The sequence below is a fragment of the Oncorhynchus clarkii genome, chromosome 20 (genome assembly GCF_045791955.1).
Source record: "Oncorhynchus clarkii lewisi isolate Uvic-CL-2024 chromosome 20, UVic_Ocla_1.0, whole genome shotgun sequence".
Lineage (NCBI taxonomy): Eukaryota > Metazoa > Chordata > Actinopteri > Salmoniformes > Salmonidae > Oncorhynchus > Oncorhynchus clarkii.
The window spans coordinates 70,266,964-70,291,525 of record NC_092166.1 but is presented as its reverse complement, the minus strand read 5'-3'; the positions used below and the strand labels follow the sequence as shown (position 1 = coordinate 70,291,525).

General features: G+C 44.7%; 1 protein-coding gene across 2 annotated transcripts in view; it reads right to left on the bottom strand.

Annotated features, from left to right (window-relative positions):
• Positions 1-24,562, bottom strand: part of LOC139376841 (v-akt murine thymoma viral oncogene homolog 3a) — a 126,152-nt gene that overhangs the window by 16,232 nt on the left and 85,358 nt on the right. For both annotated transcript variants that reach the window (XM_071119791.1, XM_071119792.1), the window contains exons 3-4: positions 6,194-6,319; positions 1,330-1,441 (exon numbers count right to left, since the gene is read on the bottom strand). In XM_071119791.1, the coding sequence (XP_070975892.1) occupies positions 1,330-1,441; positions 6,194-6,319 (238 nt within the window). The remainder of the gene's footprint in view (positions 1-1,329; positions 1,442-6,193; positions 6,320-24,562) is intronic.

Here is a 24,562-nt window from a genome sequence, read left to right as displayed (position 1 = left end):
CGCTGGCTGCACTTCCCCTTGACCCCCTGGCCTGTCTAGTGAGGCTACAGCTCGAACTCAAATTCTCCTCACTTCCCCAGCAGAAAGTAGAGTTTAAGACCATAACATCTGCCAGTGCTGCTTCCTCTACCCAGCTCTGCTCCGTAGCTCACTCTCACAGGTCGCTGCCTGCAGTTGCCTGTTCCCCAGAGACAGAAGAGAGGATCGTCTGTATGTGTGCCAACTGTGAACAGACACAGCTTATTATCTTAAGTCTTATGGGCAAACACTGTTCTTTCTGGAGAGAGATAAACATCTCCATTTCCTAGAAGAAGGACAGCTGGAGAATTTATGCCAGTGCTACTATACTTGAAAGGTCTCTTTTCTAGCCTACATACAAACCCCCCACAACCCCCTCTGCTGATCACCTGGTTGGTTTTACTGGAACGGAGCATGTATGATCTGTGTTTTCTATTCATCTTTGTTAAATGACACACTGCTCTAATTTCAAATGGATCTGAAACTGAGGACAAATATGTTTGTCACAGAAAACGTTCACACAACATTATCTCTGGAATACCATTGAGTATAAAGTCATTTCATAGTCATATTATAGGCCAGTGATGGGCAACTGGCGGCCCGCCACCGCAGATCAATTTCATTTTTGGGAGGAGGGAACTCAGTCGGGGTCTCAACTTAATGTTGTGAGGTAGAATACACAAGGTGCAATTTCGGAAAATGGTTGTGCAAAAGCAGTTTTACTCTTATTATGTCAGTCAATTAGCCATGTCAGCTAAACATTTTTAGATTGGTAAGTTAGTCTACCCTGCTATCTAAACATGTAGTAATCATGGTCAAATTTTGGACTGGGGAACCCCATTGATGTTCTTAGTCATTCTCACTCAGATATCATATTCAAAACTGCAAACATTTCTATCCACCCAATGGCAAAATGTGTAGAATTGCAGGTAATTAACTTACATTTCTTCTATCCGTTGGCAGGAGGGCCCCCAAAAGGCTAAGGCCGACTCTGGCTACATGTGTAGGTATGGATGTGGGTACGCAGACCCACGAGCCACTGCAGCCCCTCATGATGAGTTCAGATTGTTTTGTGGCCCCCCTCCCATCAAAGTTGACCATCCCTCTTATAGATTATCATAGTAAACCATAATTTAAAATGGAACTAGTGAACAATTTATCTCAGTTTCACATGACCTCCTGACTTGAGAGCTACACTATGACTTTTCATAGATGTACTGTTTTCATAGACGTACTGTTTTCATAGATATACTGGGTACTGGGTAGAGCAGTCAGTTGGCCATAGATAAGCAGACTAAGGACTGAGCCTACCTTTCCTCTGGCGTGTCCACATGGAAGGTCCTCTCTATGACGGTGGTCCATTGTAGACATCTGATGATGAATGTGTTGGGCTTTGGTCGTTCTGTCTTCATCAGTTGGCATTCTGAGACAGAGAGAGGACAGATAGAGAAGCGTCTGTGAATATTCAGATTTACTAGATGTCAAATCTTGTGTCTGAGCTTCAGTTGCTGATAGGGCTGGGAATTACCAGGGACTTCATGATACAATATTATCACGATACTTAGGTGCCGATATGATATGTACTGTGATTCTCACAATTCTCAATGTATAGCAATTTGATACTGCGATCTTATAGCGATTTGATGTTCCAAACATATTGCTCACTATAATGTCTGCTGTAAAGGGACAATAGAGAGCCATGAGGAAATTAGTTTTGAAATAAAAGTGCAAATAATGTGTTGGCTCACAATTTTTTTTTAAAGATGGGGAACAAGTTACAGGATGAGAAATACAGGAGTTTTGGCATAGGTACAGCCGATTACCGTTAGCTAACGCTACCTACAGTAGCTAATAAAACTAAAACCAAATAAAAACATTTACAAATCAATACTTGGAGTCAAATATCAATATAATATAATCCAAAAATAATATTGCATTATGTAACTGTAAAGATTTTTTTCCCCAATCACTAGTTGCTGTTGATACTAGTTAATTGTGATGAAAGAGTAGGTTAGCTTTGTTATTGAGTATGTACATACACTGAGTATACCAAACATTAAGAACACCTTCCTAATATTGAGTTCCACCCCCCCTTTGCCCTCAGAACAGCCTCAATTCGTCAGGGCATGGACTCTACATGGTGTCGAAAGTGTTCCACAGGGATGCTGGCCCATGTTGACTCCAATGCTTCCCACAGTTGTCAAGTTGACTGGATGTCCTTTGGGTGGTGGACCATCCTTGAACCACACGGGAAACTGTTAAGCATGAAAAACCCAGCAGTGTTGCAGTTCTTGACACAAACCGGTGCGCCTGGTACCTACTACCATACCCCGTTCAAAGACACTTCAATATTTTGTCTTGTCCATTCACCCTCTGAATGACACATACGCAATCCATGTCTCAATTGTCTCAAGGCTTAAAAATCCTTCTTTAACCTGTCTCTTCCCCTTCATCTACACTGATTGAAGTGGATTTAACAGGTGACATCAATAAGGGATCATAGCTTTCACCTGGATTCACCTGGTCAGTCTATGTCATGGAAAGAGCAGGTGTTCATAATGTTTTGTACACTCAATGTAGATGGACTGTACTGCAGAAAACACAACACTTCGCACCAAGTTAAAGCTGTCTCATTCCATCCAGGAACAGACACAGCCAGATGGGGCTTCAAGCCAACTGTGGAAAAGTTTTGGAGTGTGCTCCACTGTCACCGCTACAGCAGCTATTGGGGACAATGTTCAGTCAGATGACAGCTGAAACAGAGTGTTGAGCCTGTACGTGCCAGTAGGTAATGACTTCCCTCCCTCAGCTGGCCTCATCTCTGCCGCCACCAAACGGCGGGACGGCCTAAATATAGGCGTGAAGGTTAATGACGACACGGCTAAGGTCGCAGGCGCACTCTACCTCTTTCTTCCTGCTCCGCTAATAAAATGGAGTCTCCCACTGAGCGCAGAGAAAACAAGGTCATGACGGAGTTCCAGTAGGTAGTAGCGCTGGACACAACATAGTCATTTTAGGGGGAATACAGACAGAGGAGATTGTTTTGCTTCAGCTAAACATACTAGGAGAGCTCCAGCAACTGTACTGCCATCAATCAATAGGCATTTATATTGGAGTGTTTACTGTAATATGCATTCAGATTAATTTCCCTATTCTGAAATCCCTAGTGGGATAGGGCCACCACCTACACTACTGTATCTATTAGTTCATCAGTTTGCATTCTTGTTATATATATATATATATATATATATATATATATCTTCATTTGAACTCTCCACGTATTCATGTACTTCAATTTTCCAAACTATATTGAAATGTAATTAACAAATGGTATATATTAGAAATATGGGGCTCTAGAGAAGGAAAAATATTCATCAGGTACCATAGCATTGTTTCCTAGTCATTTAGGTGAGTTATCTGAGACGTACTTAGTGTTTGACATTAGACTGTAGCCTGTTGGTCAGGCAGGCAAGTAGGCAGGGAGGGAGTGTCTCAGGCTATGTCTGTCTGTCTGTCTCTGTCTCTCTGTCTCTCTGTCTGTCTGTCTGTCTGTCTGTCTGTCTGTGTCTGTCTGTCTGTCTGTCAGTGACAGTATCTCTCCCCACGCTTGGGACGGACAGACAGGCAGGCAGGCGGGGCTGCACCATTCCATTTCACTGGCCCATTTGACTACAGCAGCCAGCGTCCCAGCACCACCTGGCCTCCCAGCTTTGGACAACAGATGTGGCAATACTGTAGTGCTGCCAAGCCAGCCGGGGCCGGATGTATGGCCACCCTCTCTCCCCCAGCCTTTAGATTAAAACCTGGCCGCGCTAGCTTCCTGACGGATGGAGTGAGAGAAAGCGAGAGGGGAGAGGGAGAAAGTGAGAGAGGAGAGAGTGAGAGTGAGAGTGAGAAAGAAAGCTCCCTCCATGTGTCCAAGTGGTAACACAGCAAGGCCGGATGGATTGATGGATGGATCCACCCCCTTAAACTGTCCTTTCTTTCCCCTAAAAAAACTATCCACCAGCCAATCATAAGGAAAATCTGAGGCCATTGTCAGTTCTGTTGTGTGTTGGGACAATAGGAAACTGTTGTAGTTGTTTCATGTCCATGTAATTACTGTGGCCTTTGTTGTAGGAACTGTGCCAAGGAGTCAAATGTTTCCACCAGCTTAGTGGCTATCAGCGTATGTCTAGTTGTTTTGGTAAACAACTGAGGGATGGGGCTGGAGAAATGTAACCACTTTCAAATTCATAGACAAAGGTATGGATGCAAGGATGAACTATCCATGAGATCTAAATGATACTTTTGACCATGTTTTGAGGCTTTGAGGTGGAGTAAACAAGCTTATATTTAGGGTTTTGATGTAATTTATAATTTATCCTCTTCAAGAATCAATGGGTGTATGTGTATATCATTAATTTAAAAGTCCAGTTGATATACCAATCTCAGATTGCCACTTTAAGTATACAGTTAAAGTCGGAAGTTTACATACACTTATGTTGGAGTCATTAAAACTTGTTTTCAACCACTCCACACATTTCTTGTTAACAAACTATAGTTTTGGCAAATCAGTTAGGACATCTACTTTGTGCATGACACAAGTCCTTTTCCCAACAATTGTTTAGACAGATTATTTCACTTATAATTCACTGTATCACAATTCCAGTGGGTCAGAGGTTTACATACACTAAGATGACTGTACGAATTGGAAAATTCCAGAAAACAATGTCATGGCTTTAGAAGCTTCTGATAGGCTAATTGACATAATTTGAGTCAATTGGAGGCGTACCTGTGGATGTATTTCAAGGTCTACCTTCAAACCCAGTGCCTCTTTGCTTGACATCATGGGAAAATCAAAAGAAATCAGCCAAGACCTTGTAGGCCTCCACAAGCCTGGTTAATCCTTGGGAGCAATTTCCAAATGCCTGAAGGTACCACGTTCATCTGTATAAACAACAGTACGCAAGTATAAACACCATGGGACCACGCAGCCGCCATACCGCTCAGGAAGGAGACGCGTTCTGTCTCCTAGAGTTGAATGTACTTTGGTGCAAAAAGTGCAAATCAATCCCAGAACAGCAGCAAAGGACCTTGTGAAGATGCTGGAGGAAACAGGTACAAAAGTATCTATATCCACAGTAAAACAAGTCCTATATCGACATAACATGAAAGGCCGCTCAGCAAGGAAGAAGCCACTGCTCCAAAACCGCTATAAAAAAGCCAGACTACGGTTTGCAACTGCACATGGGGACAAAGATCGTACTTTTTGGAGAAATATCCTCTGGTCTGACGAAATGAAAATAGAACTGTTTGGCCATAATGACCATCGTTATGTTTGGAAGAAAAAGGGGGAGGGTTGCAAGCCCCGAAGAACACCATCCCAACTGTGAAGCACGGGGGTGGAAGCATCATGTTGTGGGGGTGCTTTGCTGCAGGAGGGACTGGTGCACTTCACAAAAGAGATGGCTTTATGAGGTAGGAGAATTATATGGATATTTTGAAGTAACATCTCAAGACATCAGTCAGGAAGTTAAAGTTTGGTCGCAAATGGGACTTCCAAATGGACAATGACACCAAGCATACTTCCAAAGTTGTGGCAAAATGGCTTAAGGACAACAAAGTCAAGGTATTGGAGTGGCCATCACAAAGCCCTGACCTCAATCCTATGGAAACATTTTGGGCAGAACTGAAAAAGCGTGTGCGAGCAAGGAGGCCTACAAACCTGACTCAGTTACACCAGCTCTGTCAGGAGGAATGGGCCAAAATTCACCCAACTTATTGTGGGAAGCTTGAGGAAGGCTACCCGAAATATTTGACCCAAGTTAAACAATTTAAAGGCAATGATACCAAATACTAATTGAGTGTATGTAAACTTATGACCCACTGGGAATGTGATGAAATAAATAAAACCTGAAATAAATCATTCTCTCTACTATTATTCTGACATTTCACATTCTTAAAACAAAGTGAGGATCCTAACTGACCTAAGACAGGGGATTTTTACTAGGATTAAATGTCAGGAATTGTGAAAAACTGAGTTTAAATATATTTGGCTAAGGTTTATGTAAACTTCTGACTTCAACTGTAGGTATCCCTTTGGGAAAGAGTCCTCATTGCCTACTTATCACTGTGGCATATTATTGATTTAGATGAATTGACGTACTAGAAGCCAGCACAGTAGATGACTCACTTGCAACAGAGAAGTTATTAAGGGGATAGGGTAGGTCTGCGTCCTGTGGTTTCTCTTTGTAACCTATGAACGAGCCGTCAGTTTTCAGCAGGAAGTAGCGTGGTCTCCAGTTCTTGATATATTCTCCTGTAGAATATGAGAGAGAGAGAGAGAGAGAGAGAGAGAGAGAGAGAGAGAGAGAGAGAGAGAGAGAGAGAGAGAGAGAGAGAGAGAGAGAGAGAGAGAGAGAGAGAGAGAGAGAGAGAGAGAGAGAGAGAGAGAGAGAGAGAGAGAGAGAGAGAGAGAGAGAGAGAGAGAGAGAGAGAGAGTGAGTTTCTTTGTTAGTGCATGACACCTGCCAGTTCATAGATTCAAAAACAGTAAGGTGGGAACTCATAAAGCAGTTAAAACCACTTATTACATTTTGAAATGGTTTTATGGAACAGGTTTAAAAGTTGTTGGCTCTTTGAGCTCTATGCACAATTGTTTTTAGTGCAGACATGATTGTTTTACATTAAAGTGCAGTAACACAGCTTACCCCTATAATCAGTATCATTCTAAAGTGGCTACTGTTTCAATATCCATTCACACCAATAGCTTTTAGACTCTCATCATATGGCTTTGATATGTTTTGGGATTAACATGATCAAAATGATAAAAACATGTTTACGATCTCAGGGCTGAAATCACTCCCCAACGATCATCTGCCTCATTTTGGGTTAGACTGGGGGACCCCTAACCTCCTGCCCCGGGATTTAGGCTAGCCCTGTAGAGAGGGAGGTCAAATCTCCATCAGGGGGCCAGAGTGGACACCTTTAACCCTCCCGGGCGGCAGCAGCTGAAAAACAACATCTGCTAAGCAGCTGGTTATCCCGCATTACCAAACAAAACTTCTGGTGCAACAGCCTGCTCCATCTAATAACCAACAGCAGGATTACAAGAGTGTCAACATCTCCGCTCACAGCGCTACATCATACGCACAGCACCGGGTTCAACACAGGATACTGGAGAGCATAGGCAGCACATCTGCTTTTTTAACATACACAGAGTGGACAAAACATTAAGAACACCCTGCACTTTCCAGGACATAGACTGACCAGGTGAATCCATGACACAGACTGACCAGGTGAATCCATGACACAGACTGACCAGGTGAATCCATGACACAGACTGACCAGGTGAATCCATGACACAGACTGACCAGGTGAATCCATGACACAGACTGACCAGGTGAATCCATGACATAGACTGACCAGGTGAATCCAGATGAATGCTATGATCCCTTATTGATGTCACCTGTTAAATCCACTTCAAATCAGTGTAGATGAAGGGGGGGAGACAGGTTAAAGAAGGATTGTTAAGCCTTGAGACAAGGATTGTGTATGTGTGCTATTCAGGGGGGGAATGGGCATGACAAAACACTTAAGTGCCTTTGAACGGGGCATGGTAGTAGGTGCCAGGCACACCGGTTTGTGTCAAGAACTGCAACGCTGCTGGATTTTTCACACTCAACAGTTTCCCGTGTGTATCAAGAATGGTCCACCACCCAAAGGACATCCAGCCAACTTGACATAACTGTGGGAAGCATTGGGGTCAACATGGGCCAGCATCCCTGTGGAACGCTTTGACACCTTGCGGTGTCCTTGCCTGACGAATTGAGGCTGTTCTGAGTGCAAAAAGGGGGGGGGTGCTACTAAATATTAGGAAGGTGTTACTAATGTTTGGTATACTCAGTGTATTGTTCTGTAGTATTACAACTAATGTGTAAGGTGCATACTAGAAGCTATGGTAACTGTTAATGGAAGAAGTTTGGAATTTGATTTGAGAGGGAAGGTACTACACTGCTCTCTGCCAAGATACAAGTCATAGCACTTGACTGGAGTTTTTAAAAAGTAGCAAACAATCATATGCAAATGTGCTTCTTCTTGTTAATTTCTTCTTGTTGATATTTTCCATTTTATAATAGATTTTTACTGTAGGCAAGAAGATTGACATTTTCAATGAGACCGACAGTCAAACAACGATCTAAAAAGTACCATTCTTAAGTCCTTCCACTTCCACATATAATACTAATATAACCATTATGTTTAATATTCAGTTCCATTTAGTTTCAGCATCAGGCCATTTCTGCTCCAGCCTCATTCGTGTGGATGGACACACTGAAATCCTCTATAATGGACGAGATGTGAAAATCCTAAAACGTGCACTTTGTGTTTTTTAACTCCTGGTAATTAGCCCACCATCCCGATGGCTGACACGCACGCCTCTGTGACAGCTCTGATCACTTCTTTTTTTTTTACACCGGGAAGAGAAAATAAACAACATGTTCTATTTGTAACATCCACTTAAAGCATAATGACAGCAGCTTTTCTTAATTAACACATCAGAGAAAAACACCTGCTCATGTTAATTTGAGGAGACGGAGGTCTTTGCCGGTATGCCTCTGTGAGGCTGGGGTCTGTGGGAGGGGAGGACAGGAGGGGAGGAGAGCAGCTGAACGCAATGCAGTACGCCGTGGGGACAGGAGCCACCATAGGTAGCAAGGTCTCTCCTCTGACTCGCTCACACAGCCTGTCACAGGATCTCACCACTAACACTTGGTAGATAAATAAATTAGGCCTATAAATTATTCCTGATCAAAACAAGACATAAATGTAAGTATAGACATTTGCTACCAGACGGAAGAGTGGGCGTGACACAGTTAATTGCATGAAGTCACTGAGAGGGAGATGTCTAGCTTTTGAATTAATCAAATGTACTGGATTTAAGCCAGAAGGTAACAGAGTGTTAAGACCGACAGGGTGGTCTTTAATGAATGCTACAAATAGGTGTCCCACCAGATTGCACTTAGTGTGTGAGTGTAGCTGTATTTGGTCAATGCAATATTCAGTCTGTGGTGCTGGGTTTGCAGTGAGGCAAATGGTCCAATATCCTGGACTGGGGGTTAACCCAAACTGGGAACCAGACTATGTAGAGGGGGTAGCCAGAGGTGGAACAGAAGGGGATGGACAGTTACACCCACATATAGTTCCAACTCTCAGTCTCAACTGATCCAATAGTGTTCCATCAAACTCTCAACGCTGGCCCGGGTCATAATGACTCTGCTAGCTCAAATTCTGAACATCTTAAATGGGCTGCTGTAGGCAGATACTCCATGTTATATTTTGGGCAGATTGAGAAAATGTCCTGCATTCAACACAATACTGTTTTTTTGCAGTACGATGCAAACAGTTGAAATAAAAATTCAGCTCAGCCACCCACAGAATCAGTTCTGAGAGAGACCATTCCAACAGATCCAATTGCACAATTAAAGCAACATACTGTATGCCACTCAATTACAAGACCAGATTAATTGTTCATTTGTCAGTGGACTGAGACAGGCAGGTGGCTGTATGAATCTGGGAATGGACTTCGATGGGCCACTTCCACCGACAGATGAGCTCTTCACCAAAAAACTTTCAGCGGCCCAACACCGTCACAGCTCCTGAGACCGTTCTAAGAACCCACACCTCCATCTTCTTGTTCATTTGACGCAATCAGGTTTTTAGTTTTCAGAAGAAGAAAAAAAACACAGCCCATTTGTTAATCAGCCCAAACAAGTATTTAATTTAATGCTTTGGCCAGAGCCGGCCTGATTTGCAGATGGGCTTGTGACGGGAGCCCTGGGACCGGCGGGCTGCCACGTTCCAGCACACAGGGCTGGGCGCTCCAAACCTCCAACCAGCTTGTCTGGGCACCGCCAGAGACAGAGACAGCCGCTCCGGCAAACGGTGCCCCAGCCCCCAGCCCTCAGCCCAGGCACCGACATGAGCACAGAGACATGGGCAGCACCAGACCTGGCCAGACGGAGGGAGGGATGGATGGAAGGAGAGAGAGATGGAGAGAGAGATTAAGAGAGGGAGGATAGAGAGAGAGAAATCTGTCTGTACCTGGATCTGCTGTTTCTCCTCACCATGTAGGTTGTGTACCATGGCAGCTTGCTGAGGGAGAGCGGCTGGACCCACTTTGTCAATTTGGCCAAGCTGACAAGAGAGGAAGCTCTCTGACAATAGCACAAAAGTACCTCATGTTATCTTCTTTTTACACTGTTTAACTGAGAATGGAGACACTAATAAATATATGACCAAATTATACATCATTTAGCTTACAGTTTACAAGTTATAGGTATTTAGAGGCTATTTATTCAATGTGTATAAAACCTGTATAAACTGTACTGTATTTATAATTATATGACAATATTTTAGGTTGAAAATAATTATATTACATAATTTCTGATATATCACTCCTTACTTTTATTTTCCTGCATAAGTCAAATCGGGGTTGTGCCTCTACTGCCATTCATTCAGTCAATGGGTGATTCCAATTAGACTGGTTTGAATTTCTCCCTGACCACAATGGCTGCCAGAATAAGGGTGACTAAATCAATGGAGGCCAGAGAAGTCAAGGGGTGATCCTTTAGTGATGCAAAGCTGCAGGGATTTGCTGTATTTTCTACCTGAATTGCCCAGAAAGACTTAGGAGTTGATCCCTTAGAGATGACGGTCATGTCCCCAGTTAAGACACTCAGACACAACAAGGTGGTCTGAGCTCTGATCCTCTGGAATGCCTAGATAGCTGGGAGTAAACAGTGGGCTACTTCCTGCATGGACAGATTCCCCTACCATCAACCTGGGATGCCCAGCTAATCCACGCAGGGTAAATGCAGGGGTAGGGAGGAAGGTGCGTTCTTTACTCCTCTACGTGTGAAAATTAAGAAGTGAAGTTATAAGAGGAGGGCACTAAAACGATAATGGCCATTAGAAATAGATCCTGTACACTGTTCAGTTCTTCCAGACCATGAAAGACATTCTCTCTTTTTATTTAGTTCAGACTCGGTGTGTGTGTGTGTATTGTGTTCCCATGCCCCCTGCCATAGGCTTGTGACCGGAAAGTAGCCCCAGGCACAGCTGCCCTGCTGCTCCAACCCAGAGGCTCTCAGACATCTTATGTGAAATCCAAGGCTGGCTCAAGCCAATCCACTTACAGTGTATTAGTGTCATTACCAGGATGCCCAGAAGGGAGGGGTGGCCAGGAGACTACTTGGCTTCTGGGAATGGACGCGGGGGTGGTGGCTGGTGACAGTGGTAGTACAGGAGTGAAAGCCAGACTGACTCTGTATGCCCTCTGTTTAACTGTTCCTCCCACAGTGAACTACAGTGAATGATCAGAAGAACACTTCCCCGCCAACCAGTGGGGAAAACAACCAGTGGGGAAAACAACCAGTGGGGAAAACAACCAGTGGGGAAAACTGCCAGTGGGGAAAACAACCAGTGGGGAAAACAACCAGTGGGGAAAACAACCAGTGGGGAAAACAACCAGTGGGGAAAACTACCAGTGGGGAAAACAACCAGTGGGGAAAACAACCAGTGGGGAAAACAACCAGTGGGGAAAACAACCAGTGGGGAAAACAACCAGTGGGGAAAACTACCAGTGGTTACCTAGATTAGCTCATTAGCTCACAGCACAAACTTTTTCTTCATAATGCAATGTACTTGTTGTCTGCTTGTTTTACTCAATTACAAACTACATTTAAGAAAAGTGCAACATGTCTAAAGATTATTTGTCATCATTGCCTGCTCCCGAGCTTTCTCACTACTTAGAAAAACGTAATCAAAAGACAGTACAGTATGAAGATAGGCTAAAACTGCTTCTCCAATAGAAATTGCCGATCACACTTGTAGGTCTTTGCGACGTTGGCTAACTGAGCTCATGCGTAGAAACAAGTCATTGCGTCTGTCGTCTTGTGCCAAAATGTGCATGTGCAGGCCATCAAATCAAAAGCACCCCTTCGATAAAAAGTAGTTTCTCATGAAAATAAATATGTGTTAGGTAGTCACTTTCATGAGGTTGGAGTAATGACATGTTCAACTACTAAAGACATTGACACAAATCTATTTTGTGCCTTTCGATTTCAAGAAAATTAATTCTCTCATTGACTTCTCAATACCTCAAACTCCAGCCTGGTCTGTTTGGTCTGTTTCACAAGCGTTCCCGGAAGTCTCGGGATGTTGCGCCTCCGGGTTTAGAAACTCTGTGACGTACTATTGTAGGGCTTCCCTCATGCCCCTTTTCATGATGGTGCTAGCATCAAATAAACAAACGGACTATACAGCTACAAGTTGTGAGTGGCACTTCTAGTGGCCGGGGACTTAAATGAAGGGAAATTTAAATCAATTTTACCTCATTTCTGTCAGCATGTCACGTGCAACCAGAGGGGGAGAAAACAAACTCGAGACCACCTTTACTCCACACACAGAGACGCATACAATGCTCTCCCTCACCCTCCATTTGTCAAATCATTTTTTGGGGGGAACTTTGACCCCTTTCTCTCCCCAATTTTGAGATATCCAATTGGTAGTTACAGTCCCATCGATGCAACTCCCCTAAGGGGTCGGGAGAGGTGAAGGTCGAGAGCCATGCGTCCCCCGAAACATGACCGTGCCAAGCCGCACTGCTTCTTGACACACTGCTCGCTTAACCCAGAAGCCAGCCGCACAAACGTGACACAGCTTTGGATTGAACCCGGGTCTGAACTGTGATGCAGTGCCTTAGACCGCTGAGCCACTCGGGAGGCTCCATTTGGTAAATCTAACCATAATTCTATCCTGCTAATTCCTGCTTATAAGCAAAAACTAAAGCAGGAAGTACAGTGACTCGCTCAATACGGAAGTGGTCAGATGATGAGGATGCGTCGCTACAGGGCTTTTTTGCTAGCAGAGATTGGAATATGTTCCGGGATGCATCCAATGGCATTGAGGAGTATATCACCTCAGTCACCGGCTTTATTAATAAGTGCATCGACGACGTCGTCCCCAGTTGATATACCAATCTCAGATTGCCCCTTTAAGTATACAGTTGAAGTCGGAAGTTTACATACACTTAGGTCGGAGTCATTAAAACTCGGTTTTCAACCACTCCACAAATGTCTTGTTAACAAACTATAGTTTGGCAAGTCGGTTATTTTTCCAAAAATTGTTGACAGACAGATTATTCAACTTATAACTCACTGTATCACAATTCCAGTGGGTCAGAAGTTTACATATAATAAGTTGACTGTGGCTTTAAACAGTTTGGAAAATTCCAGAAAATTATGTCATGGCTTTAGAAGCTTCTGATAGGCTAATTGACATAATTTGAGTCAATTGGAGGTGTACCTGTGGATGTATTTCAAGGTCTACCTTCAAACCCAGTGCCTCTTTGCTTGACATCATGGGAAAATCAAAAGAAATCAGCCAAGACTTCAGAAAAAGAAGTGGTAGACCTCCACAAGTCTGGTTCATCCTTGGGAGCTATTTCCAAATGCCTGAAGGTACCACGTTCATCTGTACAAGCAATACTACGCAAGTATAAACACCATAGGACCATGCAGCCATCATACCACTCAGGAAGGAAACACGTTCTGTCTCCAAGAGATGAACATACTTTGGTGCAAAATGTGCAAATCCCAGAACAACAGCAAAGGACCTTGTGAAGATGCTAGAGGAAACAGGTACAAAAGTATCTATATCCACAGTAAAACAAGTCCTATATCAACATAACCTGAAAGGCCGCTCAGCAAGGAAGAAGCCACTGCTCCAAAACCGCCATAAAAAAGTCAGACTACGGTTTGCAACTGCACATGGGGACAAAGATCGTACTTTTTGGACAAATAAATTATGGCCAAATAGAACTGTTTGGCCATAATGACCATCGTTATGTTTGGAGGAAAAAGGAGGAGGCTTGCAAGCCAAAGAACACCACCCCAACCGTGAAGTACGGGGGTGGCAGCATCATGTTGTGGGGGTGCTTTGCAGCAAGAGGTACTGGTGCACTTCACAAAATAGATGGCATCATGAGGAAGGAAAATTATGTGGCTATATTGTAGCAACATCAGTTAAAGTTAAAGCTTGGTTGCAAGTGGGTCTTCCAAGTGGCTCTGACTCTCGTCGGTTGTGGCAGGGCTTGCCAACTATTAATGGACTACAAAGGTAAACCCAGCAGTGAGCTGCCCAGTGATGGGAGCCTACCAGATGGGATAAATGCCTTTTATGCTCGCTTCGAGGCAAGCAACATGGAGGCATGCACGAGAGCATCAGCTGTTCCGGATGACTGTGTGACCACGCTCTCTGTAGTCGATGTGAGCAATATCTTTAAACAGGTCAATAATGACAAGGCCGCGGGGCCAGATGGATTACCAGGACGTGTACTCAATGCATGTGCGGACCAACTGGCAAGTGTCTTCACTGACATCTTCAACCTCTCCCTGACCGAGTCTCCCTGTGCCCAAGAAAGCAAAGGTAACCTGCCTAAATGACTACCACCCCGTAGCACTCACTTCAGCAGTCATGAAGTGCTTTGAAAAGCTGGTCATAGCTCACATCAACACCATCTTCCCGGAAACCTCAGGGGTGCGTACTTAGTCCACTCCTGTACTCCCTGTTCACGCATGACTGCGTGGCCAAGCACGACTCCAACACCGTCATTAAGTTTGCTGACGACACAACAGTGGTAGGCCTGATCACCGACAACGATGAGACAGCAGATAGGGAGGACTTCAGAGACCTGGCAGTGTGGTTCCAGGACAACAACCTCTCCCTCAACGTGAGCAAGACAAAGGAGCTGATCGTGGACTACAGGAAAAGGAGGGCTGAACAGGCCCCCATTCACATCGACGGGGCTGAAGTGGAGCGGGTTGAGAGTTTCAAGATCCTTGGTGTCCACATCACCAACAATCTATTATGGTCCAAACACACCAAGACAGTGGTGAAGAGGGCATGGCAATGCCTATTCCCCCTTAGGAGACTGAAAAGAATTGGCACTTGGGTCAAGCTTCCTACCATCCAGGACCTATATACTAGGCGGTGTCAGAGGAAGGCCCAAAAAATTGTCAAAGACTCCAGTCAACCAAGTCATAGACTGTTCTCGGCATGAGGTACCAGAGCGCCAAGTCTAGGTCCAAAGGCTCGATAACAGCGTCTACCCCCAAGCCATAAGACTGCTGAACAATAAATCAATGGCCACCCTGACTATTTCCATTGACCCACCCTTTGTTTTTACAATGCTGCTAGAGCTCTCTGTACTTTGCTCCATTCATTTTGACTCAATCCTGACTAGTCTCCCAGTCCCTGCTGCTGAAAAACATCCCCACAGCATCATGCTGCCACAACCATGCTTCACCGTAGGGATGGTGCCAGATTTCCTCCAGACTTGACCCTTGGCATTCAAGCGTAAGAGTTCAATCTTGGTTTCATCAGACCAGAGAATATTGTTTCTTATGGTCTGAGAGTCTGTAGGTGCCTTTCGGCAAACTCCAAGTGGGCTGTCATGTGCCTTTTATTGAGGAGTGGCTTCCATCTGGCCACTCTACCATAAAGGCCTGATTGGTGGAGTGCTGCAGAGATGGTTATGTGGTTGCTTCAAGTTGTGTATTTACGGTATTCTATGTATTGCCTTGAAATCAATTCCAATTCACACAACATTTTTTAAGGGAGTGGGACAACATTCCACAGGCAACAATCAACAGCCTAATCAACTCTATGCGAAGGAGATGTGTCGCGCTGCATGTTTATATTTTTGTTCAGTATAATTGCATGGCTTCAATAGCATTCACAATGATATAGGGTCTAGGCCTACTGTAAATTGCATTATGGCTGAGCATGGACATGCCAAACATTGTCAATAAGCAAGATTAAATTCATTATTGATAAGGCCTAAAAAGAGAACAAATAAACAAATTTAAACATCGCTGGATAGGCTGCGTTTCCGCTGCCTAAAATTAGCACTTTGGATCATGTTTTTAAGGACACTCCTAAAATATTTCCGACCCCTCCCAAATGAGCGCAAGCTCGCTGATGTTAGACAGGTAAAATGTCAAACCTGGCATTAGGGTTGCAAAATGCCAGTGTGCCAGTTTTTACGTGACTAAATGGCAAACTAATGTGCTTTTGACACTAGAGCCGCATTAACGCCAGCCGAAAATTGAGCCCTCGGGGTCAATGGGAAACAATGTTTGTTCTCCCCAATTTGTGGGCATGGTCGATACCTTCTTATGACGTGAATATCGACTCAAGATTATTAGGCTCGTTAAGTGTAGTAATAGCAGCAATGGTATTAATCATAGCGATGGACTAAAAGCACATAAAAGTCCACCGCACTGCATGCTAGAGGTCGACCGATTAATCAGAATGGCCGATTAATTAGGGCCGATTTCAAGTTTTCATAACAATCGGAAATCGGTAATTTTGGACACCGATTTTGCCGTTTACACCTTTATTTAACTAGGCAAGTCAGTTAAGAACACATTCTTAACCCACATTCTAGGAACGGTGGGTTAACTGCCTTGTTCAGGGGCAGAACAACAGATTTTTACCAGCTCAGGGATTCAATCTTGCAACCTTACGGTTAACTAGTCCAACGCTCTAACCACCTGCCTCACGAGGATCCCGCCTGTTACGCGAATGCAGTAATAAGCCAAGGTAAGTTGCTAGCTAGCATTAAACTTAATCAATCATAACCACTAGTTATAACTACACATGGTTGATGTTACTAGTTTATCTAGCATGTCCTGCGTTGCATATAATCGAGTGCGCATTCTCGAAAAAGGACTGTTGTTGCTCCAACGTGTACCTAACCATAAACATCAATGCCTTTCTTAAAATCAATACAGAGAAGTATATATTTTTAAACCTGGGAATATTGAAGACTAATGTTAAAAGGAACCAACAGCTTTCATATATTCTCAGGTTCTGAGCAAGGAACTTAAACGTTAGCTTTCTTACATGGCACATATTGCACTTTTACTTTCTTCTCCAACACTTTGTTTTTGCATTATTTAAACCAAATTGAACATGTTTCATTATTTATTTGAGGCTAAATTGATTTTATTGATGTATTATATTAAGTTAAAATAAGTGTTCATTCACTATTGTTGTAATTGTCATTATTACAAATACATATATATATTTTTTTAAATCGGCCAATTAATCGGTATCGGCTTTTTTTTGTCTTCCAATAATCGGTATCGGTATCGCCGTTGAAAAATCATAATCGGTCGACCTCTACTACATGCTATCCATTCTAGGCACACAATGACATCAGTGCTCTCACTTCACTAGAAGATCTCCCTTCCTGGCATATGACAAGATTCCAACAGCGATTTCATTTCCGAGAACAGCCCAGATGTATGAGTAGTACTGTCATGATGAGTAGTACTGTGGTGGTGGGTTCCTCCAACAGCAGACAAAGGGTGGCTCTGGTTCTGGGGGCCGGCAGCCACAGGCAGATTGAGTGGGGCGCCCAGGGGACCCTGGTGGTCCCCTGGGGCCCAGGGAGATTTCAGCCCCGCCAGCTGCACACAGCTCGCCCTCCTGGTGCCCCTCTCTACCCCCCCAGCTGGTGCAGCGTGCTGCGGATAGAGAGGTCAGATCATGGGCCACCATAGCCACACACTCACCCACACATACGTGTACAGAGACACATACACAGGCGGCCGGATACAAAAACAACAGTCACTGTAGCCCAGCAATACAAACCCAGTGCCTCAGATCAACACTGGCATTACACATACTAGCTTTCAGGCTGATAGATAGTACAGCTGGTAGTACAGTGTGAGAGTAAGGATGATTACTCTCATGACATTGTTTGTATACGCAACAGGAGCAATGGGGATAACTATTGACTTCTGAAAAAGGGTTTAGATTAGTGAAACTTTTTAGTGAGACTTAATGAGACTTTCAACTGGTAGTAAAGGATGAGAGTAAGGATGATACTTTCAACTGGTAGTAAAGGATGAGAGTAAGGATGACTTTCAACTATTAGATGCACTCTCACACTTTTGTATAATTACATCCAGTCATTTTGAAAGTGGTGTCCATGAGCCAAAATGGGTAACCGTTTTATTGTCCTACATCATCCAATTGTGTACTACATCATCCATTTCGTGTGATATGTTACGAATTTCTTGTGCTTAAGATCCTGGAGTGCATCTTTAACGTGACTCTAACAGTGAGAAGGAGGAACTGAGTAAACTATAAAAACTGACATTACAGGCGGCTGAGATGCGATATGGATCTCTTGCGATATAGATATTGCACATGTCAATATTGCGATTCAGATTTGAATGTTTAATTGTGCAGCCCTACTATGTATTACCAAGCAATGATGGATCATTCCTCTTATGTACAACTTCTGATTTTGATTGAAATAGGCTATATTACAGAAATCTTCTCATGTGTAACAAAGCAGCAGTCACAAATGTCCACATTCAAAATCTTAAGAAGCTCCATCCTTAGACCTTTAGCTAGATCTGACTGAGAGACTAATGACTATTTAATCCCATTCCCTGTCTCCCACACAGCGCCTCTCCCCTCCCCTTCCCCGCCTCCCCTCTCCTATTGGTCAGTCCCTGTAAAACTAGCAGTGCTCACTAGATGGCGCTGGCTCCCTAGAGCAAGCTCACTGTCTCCCCGGCTGCCTGCCTGGCTGGCTTCACACTCAGCACAGAGGGCCACAGTAGTCGGTGAGTGACGGAGACACTGCAGCCAAGAGGCCCTCTCTCCCTAATCCCCTTTCCCTCTTTGGAGCACGAGGGGTGTGTGTGTGTGGGGGGGGGGGGGATCCTCCCAACTGGCACAGGTGGCACCTTGGCTATGGAGTGCACCACCCCTCCAGCTAAAATGCAAACACCCACTTTCCTAATCCCAATCTGAATTATGGAGAGGCGGGTCCGTCCCCGAGACCCCGGGGGAGAGGGATGAAGGTCGGTTTACTAAACACACAACCTGGGAGGGGAGGGGGACAGGGGTTCGTTGAGCTACTGTACCTACTGATCTCCTGCTCTCTATACTGATTCTAGAAGATTCTGCAGACAGGCCTTCTATAAGCGAGGGGGTAAAGTTTGGTCACATGGGTAACGTTGGTCCTCCGAATGAGCCTTTTCTTTACCCTACACAGGACATTATAGACTAGAAATGCCCCGATGTCCTCAAATACACAGTGCTCAGCTCAATGTCCCGTACGTACCCACTGTATTGAGTGACAGACAATGTCTGAAGACATTACTCAAAACAATGTGCCAGTGCAACCTAATGCCCTCAAATTCCCAACACAAATACAAATTCACACAGAAAATGGGTTAAATTCACTACTTGACACATTCGATGACCAATGTAACAGGCTAATTGAGTTGGTGCTGTGCTACATTGTCTTAACCTGTTGTATTTGGTCTGTAAGCCTGTGATTGTGTTTACTATGAAAACACAGATAATTAATATGATTATCTAAGGAACTGTGACCCAATTAGAGCTCATAATCAAATAGCCTCAATTGCTGTTATTGCCTCGATCTGTTTTCCAATCTAATTAATTTACTTGTGTAGATAGACTTGAGCAGTGCTGCATGAATATATGTAATGGAAGGTCACTGCGTCATTTAAAGGTGTAAAGCGTAGGCATAATGTTCCACATCAATAAGCACCATGTGATGGTTGATGATATGCTTACTTATTTCACCAGATTGGATCTGATGTACACACGGTTGGCATTTTAAATGTCCTTGCCTTTGCTGTCCTTTTGACGTTATCCTTCACTTGATGTCACTGCATAAATGACCTTGACTAGCCTTCTCTTTGTTGAGAATAAATTACAATTAAAATAAACTAAGTAAAAGTTTGGGGAATGATTTGAAACTACCACTGAAACCAAGTAAAAACTTGGGGAATGATTTGAAGCTACTACTGAAACCAGTCTTTACATGGGTGTCTACTAGATAGTGACAGTAATGAAGAATACATAATAAATGCCATACTATACAGAAACACAGTCCTGTGAAACACCTAGCATCTCTTAATAACAGTTTGGACAGCAGTTCATCACTTGTATGCCTCAGCACTGTTGTAAGAACCACCGTGTTAATATTTCAACAGTGGTCTCATTCAGAGTGTGAAATTCATACAAGCTCCTCCCTTCACTTAACATGATAATCCTCCTGTTCTTCAGAGACCACATGGTTGAACCAAACAGCGCGTAGAGGCCAGGGTAGACTAACGCTGTCAATAGGACTGACAAGGGGAGGAGAGGACACAGACAGAGGTCAGGGAATTCACTTTTAGTTAAGGACTGATGGGGAGCTTCCCTGAGTGGAAGTCAGGATTCCCAGAAAACAGTGAGGAAGGGTATTAGACAAAGGGGTTGTTTAAGGTCAGAGTGCACTGCTGCTGCTGCTCATAGTATTTAAAGTAGCGGATTGCATTCCTCTGACAGGGAACCTGAACATCAATACCAAAAGTATCATGATTTAGCCTACATTTTAATAATGAGTTTCCCTGACAGACGCAGTAGTAGAGGTGAATTAGCTAGCCTGAATGAGTATATTCTAATGGTCATCTCTTCTAATGGGCACACTTGGTGGTACAGGCCTAGAAGCCATTTCAGATATTCAGAGGGTGACCGGCCCGGATGTTCGGGGGTTAGAGAGCCAACTCAGGGGTTAGAGAACTGACGGGGTCAAAGGGTGTCAGTGTGCTGAGACTGTCACCATCACCACAACTGTCATTATTAATTCATCCCAGTCACAGGGTGACTCCCACATGTTCCACTGGGCCCCTGGACTGGACACAGCCATGTATTATGGAGAGGACCTGGAGTCACCTTCAATATGTTACTAACAGGAACTGATACAGTCAAACAATTAGGCAATTAAATGTGCGGTGTGAATGAGTGCTAAAACTCAATACAAAGTTGTACGTAACAAATATGCTAAACTTGGGCTAACTTCAGGCTAACTCAAACACGTCGGTTATGTTGGACTAAATCTTCTATTAAAGAGCGGAAAGGAAAGTGGACGTTGTTCATAACAGAACAACAGAATCACACAAATTGTAACCACAGTGCAGTGTAAGGCAGAACCAACCATCTGAGCGGAGTTTGTACAGTGCAGGCCAGGCACAGCAGCGGTGGACAGGTGCAGGACTCAGGGCTCTGTGCTGCTGTGCTGTGGCCGTGCCTGTCTGCCTGGCTCTGTGCATTTGGTAGAGGCCCTGAATGGCCATTATATCCAGAGTGGATGGATGGGGCTATATTCTATTATTTATTCAGCAGTGCTGTGCTGAGCAGTACCAGGGCTCTGGGAGGCAGCTGGCGAAGGGGGGACAATACAGGATCCCCCCTGCCCCATTGTCCACCACCCCTCATACCCCAACAACGCCCCACTCCTCACTCCACTCCTCCACCACCGCTTTTGTGCTGTGTCCTGTCCTTCTCTTCCAGTAAACTAACCCCCCCCCCCCCGAACCCTAAACACACACACACACACACACAGCAGCTGATAATCCCCTGTACCCCAGCACACCGCAGAGTAAACAACCAGGGACTGTCAAATGCGTCCCCCCACACTCACACACACCAAATCCACTACCACCCATATTCCCACGCCACACCCCTGTACTCAACACTAATGAATTGAGACTAACTGTGCCACCAACCCTAGCCAAACTCATTTAAATGGGCCCATTCAGAGAGCTCATTGAAGCCCAGACAGTTAGAGCACTTGAGCTCACAAACTGCTGTGTGTAAAGTGGAGCTGGTGTTTATGATGTAGTGGGTGTCCAACGTCTTTTTGGAGTTGGCGAACCCCGTGCAGCCACTGGAGACCTTTAAACAGAGCTAAAAAGACAGAGAGATATGTCTCCCTCTCCTTAACCAACTTCTGTGTTGATCTGCAGCAAATCGGCATTGATTTTTGCTGTATTGTTAATAGCTTGCCCAGATGAATGAATAGAAAGGATGCTAATATTGCCAGCTGGGCTTTGGTGGATGTATATCTGTGCACTGTCCTTTGTTCCATCCTGCCTTGAGTAAAAGATCAATACAACAGTGCTGTCAGGAAGACGAGCAGTTTGGCCCAGACCAAGATGCCTCTCTTTCTCCCTTAATTGCTCTTGGCAAGCAAAGAAGATAGAGCAGAAAGACAAACACTGTCTGTCATTGACTTTCCATCCACCGTAGCAGAACCACTTCAGAATTCATCAAACCATATTTCATACACACTTAAGACAAATAATATCACACCATTACAACTTAGCACACTCTGCTGCTTTTTCAGGAAGCTATGAAAAATACATCAACAAGTACAACAGAGCTCTATTCATTTTCTTCCATTACATAAGTAGCCTTGCACGAACCCTGGCTTGTGTGAGACGCAAAGGCTCATACTGTAGGAGCAGGAGCCTTCTCCTGTTTCTGTAGCGTGAGGCAGCTTGATGTACAAGTACACCCCATAGACAGGACGCTAGTCTATCACAGGGCCTTACCCACAATCTATCTCCTTAATGCTGAGTGCCAAGCAAAGATGCTTTTTACAGTGTTTGGTATGACTCGGCGGGGATCGAACTCCCAACCTTCCAACCTCAGAGCGGACACTCTAACCACAAAGCCACTGAGGAGGTAAGAGGTGCATAAGAGGACATTGAGAAAATGTTAGAGAAGAAAGAAATGCTGAGGAGAATCATCAACGATCCAGCTTGTGATCCCTTTTATTGCCCCTGATTAATAAGTTATTGCAGCGTCTTGACAGATTGCCAACCCAAGCGCATCCTGACTTGACCCTGGTAAACTGCTCTCCCTGGGGGTAGACAGTGAGTGAGGATGGGCTCTGTCAGTCAGCCCAGCCCAGCCGCTTTGTGAGGACACTACTGGGGGGTGTTAGGGGGTGGCGTGACCTGGAAGAGACCACAGCTGCCCCCCTATCCTCCACACCCCAATAACAAGACCCAGAGTTGGATGACAGAGTGGTTTCTACAGGGGGGTTTCTCCCAGTCACGACTGCTCCTGTCCTGTCAGATTCAGCCTTGGAGCTCAGGGATGAGCCAACCCAGCGGGAACTGTGGATGTGATCTGAGACAGAGATGAGGTGAGAGTGTGTACTACTGTCTACCTAACCCAAACACCCTCCTCCCCCCTCACTTCCACCTCCCTACTCCAAACCACACTCAGACTGTCCCCACCCACAGCAGCAGCCTGGCACTGAGTGCGTCTCAAGTTCCAGTCATTATGCTGCACGACATCTGCACATGTTTATGTGTCTGTCTCTCTCTGTCTCTGTCTCCCTCCCTCCCACCCCCTCCCTCACAAGCTCTCCATCTCTCTCTCTCCTCCATGCACACACACACACACACACACACACACACACACACACACACACACACACACACACACACACACACACACACACACACACACACACACACACACAGACTCTCCAATACACCCACTGGAGTTGCTTTTCTTGCCGGCAGATGGCAAGTCAACAATCGCCCAACCAACAGCAGCGGTGCCTCATCGCCCAATCGGCGGCCCCCAAATCACAAGCATACATACACCCCCTCCCCTATCCTCCTCCTCCCCCCTCTCTATTTGCCCATTTCTTTCGTCCCTCTTCCCCCATCTCCCATCTCTTCACAGACACAATAATGACCCCTTTGTTTGTCTCTCCCCACAATACAGCTGCATAAACCATTTGCGGGTACGAGAGCCTCTCTCTTGTTAAAACACATGCACTCTAAAACACACACAGGAGCACTCCTACACACTCTCCGATCGCTGCTGTCGAGTGGGTTTAAAGAAAAGGTGCTGTGTTGAAGAGGCAGAGGCACAGCTGCATAGCGGAGGGTGGCAGGCAGGCAGGCAGGCTTGCATATTAACCCTATAGGAGGTATGACTGAGCACAAGGAGAAAAGGGTTGGACTTCTGCTGCTGTGGAACTTTGATTGGTCAGATGCCTGTTGTTTGTAGAGAAAAATATACAGGACCTAGGTTAGTGGTAGATCACTAACAGGGTAGAGTGGTAGAACACTAACAGGGTAGAGTGGTAGAACACAAACAGGGTAGAATGGTAGAACACTAACAGGGTAGAGTGGAGAGTGGTAGAACACTAACAGGGTAGAATGGTAGAACACTAACAGGGTAGAATGGTAGAACTCTAACAGGGTGGAGTGGTAGAACACCAACAGGGTGGAGTGGTAGAACACCAACAGGGTAGAGTGGTAGAACTCTAACAGGGTAGAGTGGTAGAACACTAACAGGGTAGAGTGGTAGAACACTAACAGGGTAGAGCGGTAGAACACTAACAGGGTAGAGTGATAGAACACTAACAGGGTAGAGTGGTAGAACACAAACAGGGTAGAGCGGTAGAACACTAACAGGGTAGAGTGGTAGAACAATAACAGGGTAGAGTGGTAGACCGCTAACAGGGTAGAGCGGTAGAACACTAACAGGGTAGAGTGGTAGAACACTAACAGGGTAGAGTGGTAGAACACTAACAGGGTAGAGCGGTAGAACACTAACAGGGTAGAGTGATAGAACACTAACAGGGTAGAGT